The following is a 16,322-nucleotide window of genomic DNA, read 5'->3' as shown; positions in this document are numbered from 1 at the left end:
GGCTCTGTCTTCTTCAGGAAATCTGTGTCGCTGCACTGGATACAGGCCCATAATCGACGCATGCAAGACCTTCTGTAAAGTAAGTAGAAAAGAGTACATGGTCAAGGGCAGTTCCCCCCAATGAAACAAAACAGTGTAGGAGTGGCTCATTGTGTTTATAGCAGTGGTCATTTTTACTAATACAGGATCACTTCTCATCTCAAGGTCTACAATTCCTGTGTTAATTTCATCTTGGGCAGGAGGCTGACCCTCCTTGCCTGGGTAGTCAAACTGTGAGCATTCATCAGTTCGTCATCGGCCTTAAATCATTCCTTCCAATAAGTTGCTCATGACCTGTTTGCCTAAGTTAGGGACCCTGACTGAGTGCCCATAGCCTTCTGCAAACATGATCTGTGTCTGTGATTGACACAGCATAACACTGGTCACAGTATGGTCTAGTTGTCCCTGTACCATTCTATGCTTTTTAATGTTTTTTGTTTGTTTGTTTGTTTTTGGTTTTGTTTTTTTTTTTTTTTTTCTTTTTTTGAGACAGGGCTTCTCTTTTTGGAGCCTGTCTTGACACTCACTCTGTAGACCAGGCTGGCCTTGAACTCACAGAGATCCCCCTACTCTGCTTCCCCAGTTCTGGGATTAAAATCATGCACCACCACTGCCCGGCCCATGCTTTTTAATGGACTGACTAATTGACAATGGAGGCTGTCCATCATCAGGACAGGGTTACTATATTCTAATTGTAAGATACTCAATCACTAATATTATTAGAACTAACAAAAGCCTATGAAAGTCTTTGCTTTTATCTTTGTTTTTAAACTATTATATAAAGGAAATGCTCTGTGGAATTTTAATGCATATTCAGTCATGGTGGGTCCTCCCCCACCACCAGAGGATCGCTTCTGCAAGGTGAACTATGGAATCAATGCCTCATAGATAAGATCAGAGCAAGGTGTTAATTCTTCTTACTGCTATTAGTGTTATTTAAAATATTGTTAGTGTGAATAATTAATGTGGTTAATGTTTATTGCTACATGACAGGATTACCTAGTAAGACCTTTATAAGGTTTACTAAATAATCACTGTCATTCAGAGTTTCTTGTAAACTTGTTTTTATTAGAGTTAGCTTGGACATATTGGAATATAAGTGTTTACTTTTTACAGTGCCATACAATATTGGTTCTACAGCTTCACCTGTAGGCACCCAGTTAAAAACAGAGTCCCCATGGAATTCTGATGGGCTTTCTTTGTTTTTCTCCATTAGGCTTCTGGGTGCTGTCAGAGTAGAGAAAATGGGGTGTGCTGTTTAAATCAAGGAATAAATGGATTGGCAGAATTACCAGAAGGTGATGAGGTCAGTGAATGGCAAAGCTGTTATGACGTTGTTGAAGACCTGAGCAGCTACTGACTTAGTCTTTGGAAGAATCAGTGGCTGTCTGAGTTGATGACTTTGACTGTGTCAACATGTTCTCTCTCCCATTCTCACTGTCTCTATGTGTTCCACAAATTCAGCCCAGGAGGAAATTGGGGTGGAGAAAAGAGGGTGAACAGGTACTGTGGTACAGCTGGGTGAGAGGAGTGGCTTCTAATCACTCTGTAGCACAGTGGTGTGATTGTGTTTGACTATAGTTGACTATTTCAGAATAACTAATAGAATCTTTAACAATCTCCACACAATGAAACAACTCATGTTTGAGATACTAGATGCTAAAAAATGACATGATCTTATCATGTATGTGTACTGCAGTGTCACTCTGTCCTACAAATAGATGCAATTAGTGTAACAATTGAAGGCAAAGAATGTATTTTATAAGTCTGTCATAGCCACTTTGTCCCTCATTGCACACATCAGCCCTATCCAATCTCTACTATCTGCAGGAGAGAATTGATCTCTAGGGCCTCTCAGTTTTTAAACAGTGTTTTCAGTGGCCAGTAGCAAAATGGAGACAGATGAAAGAACAAAGACAGAGAGGTGGCAACTCAAACTTTTGATTTCTCTGTGTCCGGTTGCTCCTGTTCATCTCCACTACTGTCCCCAGACTCTAAGGGAATTGTGTAGGGACCTGATGAGTGCAGAGGCACGCTGGCATCTGCAAGTTATTAGAGGTCAGGTCTGCATCAGATCCCTTGACTGGCAGCTAGGAGCATGGCTGATCGGCTCCTTTTTGTTTTCTGCTTGTCTGTCTGCCTTCTGCTGTTGGGGAGAGGAGGTCTTATGGAGCTCATTCTGTCCTCAGACTTATCATATAACCAAGCCTGGCCTTGAATTCCTGCTGTTCCTGCCTCTATCTCTCTAGTCCTGTGATTATAGGCATGTGCTACCTACCTGGATTGTCTGACCACCTTCCTCTAGTCTCATTCCATAAATAATTTAATGTAGAGGTCCTTGACAGTAATATTGTAGTCACCCATTGTCTACAGTTTACCTTCCTGCAATCTGAGTGACCTGTGCTCAACCAGAGCCTGAAAATATTAAGTGGGAAATTTTAGAAATAACTTATTTTTCAATACTCATGCCATTATGAATAGTATGAGGAACTCTCAGTATGCTCGCCCCAGTATCACTTGGAATGTGGATCACCCCTTTGTCCAATGTATCCATACTGTATACATTACCTGCCCATCTGTCACTAATTAATTGTCATGGGTATCAGACTGACTATCACAGTATTGCAGTACATTGTTCACATAAACATTACTGTACTCCATAATGACACCAAGCACAAGTTTAGTGATGCTATAGTTCAGACACGTCTATGAGTAGTTACAGGACACTTTTTTTTTTTCAGGGAAAATGTATGTTTAGTACTTGAGTATGCTGTGAAGATTTGCATTAAGAATGAATAAAGAAAATGTAATGTGTGTTAAAACTGCCTATAGTTTTGGGTACCAACATGCTTATACGTTCCCTGAGAATAGGGGAACTACTGTTAACTTCTGTCATTTTCTCTTTTTAAAGACAAGTCCAGAACTCTTCTCAGAAGAGGAGTTTCTGCCACTGGACCCAACCCAGGAGCTGATATTTCCCCCAGAGCTGATGGTAAGAAGGGCCATTGCTCACCTAGAAGAGTTCAGGTTCAAATGGCAGGAGTGACCTTTTCAAAAGCTGATGGTGTGGCTGTCAGACCTTATCAGGGACATGTCATGTGCAGCAGACAGTGGTTAATGCAGATGTTCTCAGCTTGTCAAGTAGAGAATAATTACCTGTGGGGGTACTCAGCTCAGCATGAATGGGACATCTACATTACAGCCCCCCAAGACTTAGGCACCACTGAGAAAGGGGAGAGGAAAGAGTGTCCTATACACATGGCATGGTCGCTGCACTCATGAATTCAGGGCCTGCACAAGCTCAAACCCATCAACATTTAGCATGCAGAGATGAGAGGTACATGAACCCGCACCCTTACCTGATACAGTGAAAGGCTGCTGGAGAGGGAGAGTCAGTTTCTGGCAAAGTTATGACTCTTTGTAGGATGACCATGACCCAGGCGATGGCCTCATATGCATGAGTATATGGAGAGCACAAATTGTATTCAGTAGGCCTTGGAGGGAAGAAAGGGGGACATAAAGTTGGGAGAATGGAAGGTTAATCTTGGAGGATTTAGGGGAAGGAATATAACAAATGTAAATTATATTCATATATAAAATTCTCAAAGAATTAATAAAATTTTATAGAGGACAAACTGATGGGCAAATAGGCAACACTTACCCGTCATCCTCACCTCAGAGTCCAGAAAGTGTGGGCCAAGGAAGAGATGGAGAAGGGAGGGTAGAGCTGCCATGAGGGTTGGAGAATGTAAACACAGCTGGTGATGTATGTTAAAGGTCAGTCAATGCCTTTCAAAGTAGACTTTTTACCCTTCTGCTTATGCTGAAGTTCATGTTTCTGTAGAATGATTTGGCAAAATGAGCAGATTGCTATATTAGTGAACATCAAAATGAGTTCCTGTGAGGTGTTCGAGAGCCAATGGGAGCTTCAGTTTCCAGGTGTAAACTATTGCCAGACTTTAATCTTGAACTCTGACTCATGTTAAAGCTCAACTTTCAGGTCACAACATTTAGTTTTTAGAAGATACGTATTTCTTTTCTCTGTTTCAATAAAAATAGAGTGAAAAGATGGGAATTTGGTCACAAGTTCTCTCAAATCCCTGTTGTTTTCAATAGATAATGGCTGAGAAACAGCAACTCAAGACTAGAGTGTTTCGTGGTGATAGAATGACATGGATTTCCCCAGTGACTTTGAAGGAACTTGTGGAAGTTAAATTCAAGCATCCCCAGGCCCCCATTGTCATGGGCAACACCTCTGTGGGTATGCAGACACCCTGGGACATCTTATGAGGGAAACAAGCTTCATGTGTGTTTGTTGTCAGTAGAAAGGTAGAAAACCACAGCATTGTTCAAGAGATGTTCCAGCATTAGAAAATTGCCCACCTTATTGGACAGAGGGCGGCCACATGGTAATCCAGCAGGGGGACAGACAATGCTTCACTGGAACAGAGGGTCACCCCATTGTAAGCCAAAAGCAGGGCTAGCCTGTGCCTCACTGAAGTAGAAGGCAGCCCCATGGTAAGTCAGCAGCAGGCTGCCAGGGTTCTGGCTTTCCTTGTAGGGACCACAGGGGCTCTCATTCTGTAACTGCTCTGTCTTTCCTCTCTGGGTGGTGACTGTGACTATAATGTGATTTACTTGAAAGGCAGTTTCAGAGCCTTCTCCTTCCCCACATAGTCTCTTTGCTTGGCCTCCAGGACCTCCAAGTGAAATTTAATTGTGCCATGTCACACAAGTTTTAGGGCTACCATTTTCCAAAAGTTGCAAAGTTTAATCAGCTGCTGTCTCTGCTTGTGTTTTGCAATACAGCCCAATAAAAGGAAACAACTTTCAGATGCCCAAAGACATGGGTTTAATCATAATTCCAATTAGGAGAGTAGTTAACATCCTTGTATTCTAATCTTGTGCCTCTCCCACAATCCCTTAGGTCCCGCAGTAAAGTTTAAAGGTGTCTTCCACCCCATCATAATTTCTCCTGACAGAATTGAAGAGCTGTGTGTTATAAGCCAGGACCGTGATGGTGAGTTCTTCTGGTCTTTGTTTCCCTGGAAATGCACTCATTAGGTCACATCTTAGTCTAGCAGACAGACTGGGCAGAGCTATTTCTAGTAAGAGTTCAAATTCTCTTCAGGCAGAGTGGTGAGGACCTGGAGGAAGTCCAAGGAGAATTCTCCAAGTTCCACTAGATGCAGTCTGAGAAGTCCAGTTGTCACTGGGAAACTTTCCTATCTGCAGTATCAGGGAACTCAGTATTCAAGGAGGATCTGTGCCGTGTGTGCAGAACATAAGATGAAGATGAAGGAGGCCTGCTCGCTGCTCTCCGTAGCACAGCAGAAGGAGAAGAGTCTGGTATTAAGCAACTGCAGTGCAGCCTTTTTCATTCCTGCAAAGGGATTTGGTTTAATGGCAGTGAGAAGCCGCAGTCATTGTAGTGTGGTTTAGGACAAAGCTCCCCAAACCCAATCCTTGCTGATGAGATCTAGGATCTCTGAGATCTTGGGGACATGACTGAACTGAGTCTCAGTGTTGCCATCTGTGAAGTGAGGCTACTAATATTCTGTGGATTGTTTTAATATGTGGAGTTTTTAAAGCTAGCATAATATGGCATAAACTCAGTATTCATGAAATCTATCCTTTATGACCTACCACCAATGCCACCTTAATTAACCCTCCCACACATCCCTGACTGCCATCACCACACCCACTCCCATCAGCACCGGTATCTCCATCATGATCATCATCATCACTACCACAGTCAGCACCGTCACCACCATCCTCACCACCATTACTCATAGGCACAATAGTATGGATCCAATATCAAGATTCCCGTGTTAGACCGTCATTGACCACACAGCAATACTCATAAGACTTTATTTCAGGGCTGACCCTCGGTGCTGGCCTCAGCCTGGATCAGGTGAAGGACATTCTGGCTGCTGTGGTCCAGAAACTCCCAGAAGAGAAGACACAGACATACCGTGCCCTCCTGAAGCACCTGAGAACTCTGGCCGGGTCCCAGATCAGGAACATGGCTGTATGTATTTGGCAAGTCAGCTCTGGCATTGGGGTGACTGTAACTGACAGCTCCAATCTGTTCTTTAAACACACAACAGAACAGCTCTGTGGAGCATCACCTTTTCCCTATTTAGGGCTTGTGCTTTGTAACTATGTAACAGAGTGAAAGTACCTGCTTTCTAAAGTCTTTAGGGGGCCACATTGTGAGCAGACATCTGGACTCGGATCTGAATCCCCTCCTGGCTGTGGGGAACTGCACCCTCCACTTACTGTCCACAGGTAAACAGCAGTTTCTTCTTGGGGACTCATTAAGCTTCCTTTGTTTCTCTCACCTCTGGGGAGGCAGGAAGTCCAGTCTGGAAAAGGACTATTCACTATAACATTACTAATTTCCTTTACCTTGCTAAGGCTGAGTTGATCAGTCTGTCCTAAAACTATCTACCAGTCTCTCCATCTGTTTCTTCTTGAGACCTTGATCTATCAGGTGTGCCTAACTATGACCTGGAGTAATGATGCTGTCCTTACAAATGTGTTTGCTGTATTCATACCTACCCTGGGATTCTATTGTTTTTTTCCCCTTCCATGGACATGCTTGTGTTGTTAATGTTCAGATGTGAGCTGGTCATTGGCAAAAACAATAAGCTCTGAGAGCCACTGAGCCCCTTTGTTGGGAACACTCTCCCTGTCACCAGGGTATTTGACTCCCATGTCATCCATGCTTTGGGCTTGTACGCTGTTTATCTTCATTGCATGCCCACCAGTCTTTTCCAACTGAATATTTTTAGACATCATGCTGAATTTATGTAGTTGACTATTATTTTTGAAATTCAGTACAAGAATATTCTCTTATTCAAGTTTTTCTAATAATTTTAGGAAATTTTTATAATTGGTACTCTACAAATATGTGGATGTTTTATTTAAAATGTGAGCTAGCTTTCTGTTACATACATCGTGAAACCTCAACTCCTAGCATTTAAACTTCTAAGTAATTTTAAGGGGGATGAGCTAAATTTTGAATTTCAATTTTAGTAAAACACCTTTGAAAAAACTTCTGTCATGAGAAGTAAGGTTGGATGAAAGAATATGAACACAAAAATTTTTTTATGTATTTTTTCATTGTTCGATTTTGATATGGCTATAAACTGTTCCTGCCTCCAGTCCATTGACTGAATGACTGAAATTCTTTTATTAATTTTTTTTAAATTTAAATTAGAAAGAAGATTATTTTACATGTCAATCTCAGGTTCCCCTTCCTCCCCTCCTCCCCTGCTCCCCAACTAACACCCTATCTATTCTATCCCCTTTCTGCTCCCCAGGGAGGGTGAGGCCTTCCGTAGGGGGGACTTCAGAGTCTATCATATCCTTTGGGATGGGCCTAGACCCACCTCCTTGTAGGACTGAAATTCTTACATGCTGGTGTGGGTGGGACCTACCCAAGTAAAATAGAACTCAGTGGTACACAAATTCACTGAAGGGATTTTTTTTTCTTAATTTACCTCTCGAGATAATAGGGCTCCTGGTTATAGAAAAAAAATGGAATGGTTGTACATTGACATGATTAGATATAAAAAGAGATATTAATATCTACTCTCTCATGAGAAAGCCCTAGGTTATTGTGAAGAGGATGCTAAGGTGCCTGTTCTTTAGGAATCTCTGGGTGTTTTTGTCTGTAAGCAAGGAGATAAGACAAAAGGAAGGAGTCAGGCTAGGCTGGAAGAAACATTGTAAGATGCTGTCAAAGAAGACCCCCCCACACACACACACAAACACAGACACACAGACACAATCAAGCTTGCATACACACACACACACACACACACACACACACACACACACACACACACACACGAATCTTTTCCCAAGTTTGGGAATTTTGTTCAAGAGACTGCAGATTCCAGAGATAGTATCATTTTTCCACAGATGGAGAACGACAGATCCCGTTAAGTGAGCAGTTTCTCCGCAAGTGTCCTGATGCAGATCTTAAGCCTCAGGAAGTCTTGGTCTCAGTGACCATCCCGTGTTCCCGGAAGGTGAGGATGGCGTTCTTATTCATTTCCCAGTGCCCCAGCATCAGTAGCTTGAGTGGGCTCCAGACAGACATATGTTTGCAGGGCGGGAAGCTCACTCTAGGAAGTGACAGAGGTCACTCTTCCCTAGAGGACTTGTGCACAGTCACTGTCACCATGCTGTGAAGTCCCCTGCCACTTCTAGAACTAGGAGATCTTCCTCCCTCTTCCTCTGCCCCAAACTCTAAAGTTGCTTTTTAACAGATTTTTAAGACGGTCTTTGTTCTTTCTGACTTCTTCCCTAAGTGATACAGGTCTGCCTAGATCCTGTGGCCTAAAAGAAGCTAAAAAAGACATTAGCAGGGGAATTTGGAGGGGGAAAGCATGGATTTTGGAGTCAGATGCACCAAGGCTTGAGTCCTGGCTTCAAGACCTGAACTAATTTATGAATCACGCCAAGTCCAAGGTTTTTCATTTGTACAATGGAGAATCATGCCTGCCTTGTGAAATGTGACAGTTTAGGGGAGCTGCCCTCCCAAAGAAGCACACATGGAGTAGTTCAAATAATGGAGTTCATTTTCTGGGAAGTCTGAGACTAGAACTCTGATATTGGGGTGTCAGTAGTGTTCATGTTTTCCTTTGAGTCCTAGGACCTTGAAAATAGATGCCCATCTTCTGCTTTCTCGTGGTCCTTTTAATGACTCTGTCCACTTCGGCTCTTATTAGGGCTCTAAGTAGTAACTTCACTTTCACCTTAGTGCTTTGAACACCTTGTTCCCATGAACTGAAGTATTGGGGTTTAAAATACCAGCATCTGAACTTAGGGGACACACAATAGAGCCCATAACAGAAGATGGGCTGAAATCAAATCACCCCTTCTGCAAGGAGTGGTCTCTCAGGGGAGTTCCATTTGTGCCTTTTTTCTTCAGTGGGAGTTTGTGTCAGCCTTCAGACAAGCCCAGCGCCACCAGAATGCACTAGCAATTGTCAATTCTGGAATGAGAGTCCTATTTAGAGAAGGAGGTGACATCATTAAAGAGTTATCCATTTTGTATGGCGGTGTTGGTGCAACCACCATTGGTGCTAAGAACTCCTGCCAGAAACTCATCGGAAGGTAAGACATTGTTTCTTTAGCTTTCAGGTTACAGAACAACCTGGCCCTGGGGAAACTGCAATGAAAAGAAGAAAAACACTTAGGATCTCACACTTTGATGGCTTGAACCCCAACAGGATTTCATAATCATTTTCATGTTGCTTTTTAGCAAATTTAGAATTGAGCTTTACATAATCTGTGTACATACTGTGTGTAAGCACACAAGTGTCTATGTATGTATGTGTATGTGTGTCTGGTGTGTGTACATGTTAATATATATATATTATATATATATATATATATATATATATATGAAAGATAAAGACAGAAAAGTGTCAGATGCCCATTTCCTGGAGTAAATTTGCATTCTTTTGTGGGGGAATATTTTACCCTGATGAAAACAGATCATGTGCTAATCGGTTTTTAACCACCTCTTGCTTACCCGAGTTGACTTATCTGTGGTAATAATAGCTAATCTTTCTTGGGAACTTACTAGACAAATGAACAGAGAGCAGTGACTCAGCACATGTGTCTTAAGCCTTTAATGGGTCAGACTGCCTGGTGCATGTCTTAGTTCAGTCTCCATAACTGCATGAACCCAGGCATTCTATTTAACAATATGGAACCTCTGTTTCCTTACCTGTCAAAGAAGAGATTCAAACCTACATTGTGAGACCCTGCAAGGGTTTTGTATGTGAACATACACAGTGCTAAGGCAGGTGCTGCCATACAGAAATGTCCTAGGAGTAGACGAGGCAAGTGAGTGACTCCTGAGTTCAGGACTTCTGATGGGTGATGATGTGGTGAGACCCAGTCCAGATGCTTGGAGAGAAGCCAACCAGCCTGAACTTGGTTGCCAGGCTGTAGCCCCTGCTCTCCTGCTCCTGTAAAGACTACAGCTGCCTGCTCATCTGTCAGCTGAACCTGTGAGATGATGAGTACTGCCTGTGAGTCTCCTCCTCTGCCTCTCACAGGCCCTGGAATGAAGAGATGCTGGATACAGCGTGCAGGCTGGTTTTGAATGAAGTCACCCTTCCAGGCTCTGCTCCTGGGGGGAAGGTGGAGTTCAAGAGAACCCTCATCATCAGCTTCCTCTTCAAGTTCTACCTGGAGGTGTCACAGGGTTTGAAGAGGATGGTAAGTGGGACTAGTTGTGTGAACTGTGATGGCGAAAGCAGAAGCCCAAACCCTGCCGAGGAGGTGTGGACTATAATGGATGAAAAACTGGAACACATCCTATTGATGGCTTTCCACAGGGCTGTCTGTGGATGGTGTAAGTTCAAGCAAGAATTGAGAGGAGGGCACAGGCCTGCACAGGGTTTTGCTTAACACCACTCAGTTATTCTGACCTCTCATCTGTCTGGATAACACTGACAAAACCTGTTAATGAGGTGAAAGTATTTTCTCCCACTACTGAAGCTCACCTTCCTACATTTGATTTTCTTGTCTGGGTTAACTCCCCTCCATAAGACGATGGCGGCCACTGCTGTACTGTGAAGCAAGTCATCGCAGGAAAAATGTTTAGTGATTCAGAGGCATGCTGGGGAGAAGTGATATAGTATTTAGTAAGGCAACTGATACATGGGCATTCTTTCCCTGCTCTCCCTTATCACAGGGCTACATTATTGTTGCCTAGAGACAACACCACTGGAAAAAAAGTTCTCTGAAAACCATTTTCTGCTTCAGAGGAACTTGGGCCTCATTGTCCTCATTACCCTCATGCTACAGTCAAGCAAATTATACTAGAAACCATGACTGCTTGTCTTGTATAGAGATCAACACAATAACTTTAAATAGGGGGAAAGAATGGGGAGAGGGGGGGAATTTGATCAAAACACATTATACTGTGTTTTCAAAGAATTATTAAAAGTACACAAATAATTACAGGAAGTCTTCACTTGGAGATATTTTAAGGTTGTCTTCTCAGCATAGATGAAAATAAATAAGAACCAATAGCTTATATCAAATTTTTGAGATAAGGGACTTGAAATCATATATAAATGATATTTTTCTACCAGGTATCCAAAAGTGAAAAAATATAGCTGATTGTAGATATTCTTAATGAATATGAAATAATATATTTCTTTGGTGAACAGCTGATAAATTTGAAAACTTCTGCCCTCCACTTACCTTCCTCTCTTAGAAAATCATAGCTGTTGTCAGCTTTCTTTCTATTAAAATTACTTAATTATAAAATTATATAACTTTTAAATTATTAAAATAATTATGAATAATATTGTTTAATGTCTCATATAAAGTAGCACATGGCCTACTGTACTGTTCTCAGAAGACTCCCTCCTGTGTGGTGACAGCTGCTGTGTCAACTCTACACTTCTCTGTGCCTGGCAGATGCCACCAGGCTACTTTAGGGATATTTGCAATAATGGTCATTGGTTCTGACTTTTCCTGCTTTGAGTTTTGTCTTTTCTGATTTATTTGACTTCTGTTTTGTTTTTTATGGAATCATATGACCCTCCCTCGAGACACTTAGGAAAGCAGGTCTATGTGGACAAGGTTGATAAAATAGTGATTGGAGAAGTGCTAGTGATTGGAAAATAGTCTCATGAAACAGAGATGGTGGGAGTCAGTGATAATCTGATTTCATGTGGTTAACCCATCATGTAGGAAGATATGTACCTGTACTATAGTCAGGTGATCATTAGATTTCCAGGGCTATGAAAGGGTGAATGCTTAATCAACTCCAGACTTCAGAGTAGACATGTTTGCTGGGAATTGTACCAGAATCCTCCCCTAGAACATTCTGGAAGATTTTAAATGTCTACTGTCATTTTCTTCTGCAGGACCCAGGTCACTATCCTAACCTGGCAGACAGGTATGAGAGTGCTTTAGAAGATCTTCATTCAAAACATTATTGGAGAACATTAACCCACCAGGTTAGTGTGTGTTTGCGTGTGTGTGTGTGTGTGTGTGTGTGTGTGTGTGTGTGTGTGTGTGTGTGCATATGGGTGTGTGCATGTGTGTGTGTGTGAGTGTGTGTGTGTCTGTGTGTCTCTGTGTGTGTGTGTCTGTGTGTCTGTGTGTGTGTTTAAAATCAAAGACAGGCAGGGTGGTGGTGACACACACCTTTAACCCCAGCACTGTGAATTCAAGGCCAGCCTTTTCTACAGAGTGAGTTCCAGGACAGCCAGGGCTGTTACACAGAGAAACCCTGTCTTGAAAAAGAAATAAACAAACAGACAAACAAACCAAAGACAGGACTGCAGGGCCTTTGCCTGGTGGAGACAAGTTGCCTTCCAGTGTTCATTAGAACTTCCAAACTAGGTTGAAAGTGCAGTTCAGTGGTAGAGTATGGTCAAGGCCCTGAGTTTGTTCCCTCGTATGTTAAAAAGAGAAAAAGAGAAGTAACCCAAACCAATTAGAAATCCCCTACTAAAAAGAAACCTGGAAAAGTAAAGAAGTATGCCTGGTTTTGTCTTAATGACGGGCTTTTTTTTTTTTTTCAGTAGTATGGCTTTAGCCCATGGACATAAACAAGCTGTCTGTTGCTCCATGCTTCCTACCTTGGCATTGTGGCTAGTGAACCAAACGAAAGGCTAATTCTGAGCTGGACCTTGTCATTTCAGATGACAAGGACACATCTCTGCCCCCAGAGGCCATGGAACCACAGTGCAAGATATTGCAACAGCTGCTACTTTCCTTTCCAAGTCCTTCCTGTCCATGTGGTTTTCTGCAGATTACATTTCATTGTGAAATTAAACAGTAGTACTAAGAGCTATTTTTTTCCAGATTTCCTGATGAAGGCTGACTACTAGAGAGTGTAGAACTCCCTGTTGCCTTATTTGTTTGTTTTTTGAGACAGGATTTCCATGTGTAGATCTGGTTGTCTTGGAACTCACTCTGTAGACCAGGCAGGCCTCAAACTCAGATATTGACCTGCTTCTGTCTCCCAGTGTTTGGATTAAAGCCGTGTGCCTACCTTTCCCATAGCTTTCAAATGGGAGTTTCTGTCATAACATCATAAAAATTTAACACGGAGCCATTCTGTTGGTAAACTGGATAAGATTTAATGCGTGTTTCCTTGAAATTCTTGTCAAGAATCTAAACCCAGCATTTTGTTAAGTCAGGAATGGGAAGAGATTTTAAAGCTGCAGTGCATCCGATCTGCTGACAGATTTGTTATAAAACTTACACCATGGCACATTGAACACTGGAGTTGCAGGTCCCTTGAGGTTTGGGGTACAATATGTTCAAAAATTTACATATGCCAAACTGCTTTGGAAATGAACATTTTGAAGGTTAAAAACAGCTGCCTTTTCCCCTAGTGTTCTGGAAAATACCACACTCATAGTCTGTGACTTATGGAGTCCCTTATAGCACTTGGCAATGTATTGCATTTCAGGGAGGAACCAAAGCCAAGGGATGAACCTTCAAACCATCCATAGAAAACTGAACGTCTTCTCAGTGCTTGATCTTGAATTGATTTGTTATGCTGGGTTCTGAGACAGTGTTTGGGGCACAGTGTGACTCCCACATAGATTATAAATATTGCTTTTGTTTTCCCTGTGGTCTTGGTCTCTCTCTCTCTCCCTTTCCCTTTCCCTCTCCCTCTCCCTCCCTCCTTTCTCCCCTCCCTCCCTCTCCCCCCTCTCTCTCTCTCACACACACACATGAGCATCTGAGTTTCTAGAGCATATTCATCTCCTACAACAAATACTTGTCCCAAATCCCCTACTTGCTTTGAAAATTCACTTTCATCCCCCTCACAAATACAAGGTCATTAATTGACATAGGAGGGTTGTTTGGCACTGCAGGTCCTTGATGAGGTGGACCCTTGCCATTCAGCTACTCTTGTGAGGCATAGATGGCAAGCTGGGAATTGCATGGCAGAGCAAACTGTGAACTTCATAACTGCAAGTAAGGAAGAGATAGGCTATGCTCCCCAATGGCCTAAAACCTCTGGGTCCACCCTCTCTCAGCACCACCCAGCTGAGAAGCAAGCCTTTGGGAGACATTCTGTATCCAGACTTTCCCATGTGACTTGAGATCACCTGACTGAGGGGCTATCCAACTTTACCTGTTGTGTCTTTAGCCATGTAGCAAGCAGAAGGAGGTAGTCAAGCACATTGGTCTGCAGTCTGTTCCAGCTGGCTGGTACTTTGATAAATCAGTTTCCACTTTGGCTGTCACAGGCTTGAGAATTTTCTCAGTCCTTTGGCAGACCTAACACAGTAAAGTTTCAGAAGGCTTTCTTCACAGTTGTGAAATGTTCCATTATTTATGGTAAAAGGTGTGAGCATTAATAATAGAAAGCTCCAGGAGCCTTAGAGATCCCTGTGAACACATTCACTCAGTGTCCGAGCCTAAACATTACCTAGAATTTTGCTTTTTGGGATGGAAACAGAAAATCTCTGAGAATATTCTATAAAAAACAAAAATGAGATGTGGGTAATTTTTCACTCAAATATTGGTCAAGCTGAGAGCCTAATACAATACAACTTTAGGTACTTTTGGGGAGATTTTTTTCAGAGAAATCAATGTCTACCTCTGCAGCACTTGAGAAAACATGCCTGATGATGCCTGATCATCTGTTTTTCTTTTCCTTGCCAGTCAGGTCTCTAAGGAGTGGGAGCGGGGAGCTGTCAGGGAAGAAGAGCAGTTGGTGGGATCTGTGGAGCTAGTGGATGTTGGGGCAGCTTCAGATCCCTGCTCAAGCCTGAATCCCCCAGTGTGAATTTGGTTGTGTATGAAAGAGAGACTGAATTCCTTGTGCTTAGGCAAACGGAGTTTCCATTAGAGATATTTGGGATCTGCAGTTCAAAAATTAAGGGAAATAAAAATGTATCCCACTTCCATGTTCCAATGTGATTACCAAATAGTTCTCCCAGGCTCTTTGGAATAGGGAAAATAGTAAGAGTTTTCACACTCAGAAGTGTTCTGGCTTAAGCATAAATTCACATAGCTACTGTCTCGTGGGAGACACACATTATGTGATCTTCCTACTGTGTCTATAGAAATGTAAAAGTTAGATGTCTGTTCTTTATTAAACAGAATGTAGACCCAAAGCAGCTTCCTCAAGACCCAATTGGGCGTCCCGTCATGCACCTTTCTGGTATTAAGCATGCCACCGGTGAGGCCATCTACTGTGACGACATGCCTGCAGTGGACCGGGAGCTTTTCCTGACTTTTGTAACCAGTTCAAGAGCACATGCCAAGATTGTGTAAGTGTCCTCACCCACAGCTAGGAGATTCCCCCGATGTCTAACTCTGCTCTGTAAGTGGGGACGAGTGGTGTGGAGAGGTAGATGGAGACTTGGTGACACCCATTCTAGAGATGAAATGGTATTGGAACGCAGATTTCCTCACAAATGTCCTGCATCGGGTCACCTTACTCTGCCCCAGCTTTGTCCTGTGCCTGGCGGATAAATGTCAGAGCAATTACCTCCCAGACTACTTATTTTCCAACTGCCACATTCTCAGTGTCTCAGGGCCTGGCAGCTGCCTTGAGGAGCAGTCTGCTGTGTTTTCCTAGGTCCATAGACCTGTCGGAGGCGCTCAGCCTGCCAGGCGTGGTGGACATCATTACTGCAGATCATCTTCAGGAAGCAAACACCTTCGACACAGAGACATTCCTGGCCACGGATGAGGTATTGCCTTTTTGCTTTCTCTTTGAACAACTTTCCTAGTCAATGACACCTCCTGTTCGCATAAAGAACTCAGTATTCTTTGAACAGTAATTTTGAACCACTGATATTCTAATAGGTATGAATTGAAGTTTATTTATTTCCCACTTGAGTAAAACTGATTGGTTATGTGAGCTGCTTTCAAGGCTGGGGGTGTATGTGACTCAGCTGTTGGATTGCTTGCCTGGTGTGCAGGAAGCCCATGGAACCATCCCTGCCAGCACCACGTAAACTGTATGTGGTTGTGTGTACCTGTAAATCCAATACCTGGTAGGTGGAGGCAGAAGGATTAAAACTTTAGGGTCATCTACCTCAGCTACTTAATGAATCTGAGGCTAGCCTGGGATACATGTCATCCTGCCTTTAAAAAAAAAGGAATACATATGTAGATGTTTTATATTATTAAGGTGTAATGTTATGCTGCAAGAAGTGTGAAAGAAAAAATGAGCAGAGAACTGTTCTTGTGATTTGCAAACCTCTCCCACAAGTCTGTCTAGCCTTTACCCCAGGCCCAGTGTGTCCACAGTGCGA

At 42.7% G+C, this 16,322-nt stretch overlaps 1 protein-coding gene across 1 annotated transcript in view; it reads left to right on the top strand.

Annotated features, from left to right (window-relative positions):
* The window catches only part of LOC100765484 (aldehyde oxidase 1), a 62,019-nt gene that overhangs the window by 13,986 nt on the left and 31,711 nt on the right, over positions 1-16,322 (top strand). The window contains 13 exon segments of the mRNA NM_001291944.1: positions 18-79; positions 1,256-1,345; positions 2,951-3,031; positions 4,156-4,300; positions 4,967-5,059; positions 5,919-6,070; positions 6,237-6,330; positions 7,972-8,081; positions 8,987-9,171; positions 10,125-10,287; positions 11,952-12,044; positions 15,160-15,329; positions 15,641-15,755. Coding sequence (NP_001278873.1) covers positions 18-79; positions 1,256-1,345; positions 2,951-3,031; positions 4,156-4,300; positions 4,967-5,059; positions 5,919-6,070; positions 6,237-6,330; positions 7,972-8,081; positions 8,987-9,171; positions 10,125-10,287; positions 11,952-12,044; positions 15,160-15,329; positions 15,641-15,755 — 1,553 coding nt within the window.

Source organism: Cricetulus griseus, chromosome 2, assembly GCF_003668045.3.
Source record: "Cricetulus griseus strain 17A/GY chromosome 2, alternate assembly CriGri-PICRH-1.0, whole genome shotgun sequence".
NCBI classification, from domain to species: domain Eukaryota; kingdom Metazoa; phylum Chordata; class Mammalia; order Rodentia; family Cricetidae; genus Cricetulus; species Cricetulus griseus.
Note: the sequence above shows the minus strand (reverse complement) of the source record. Positions and strands in the feature narration are given on the sequence as shown.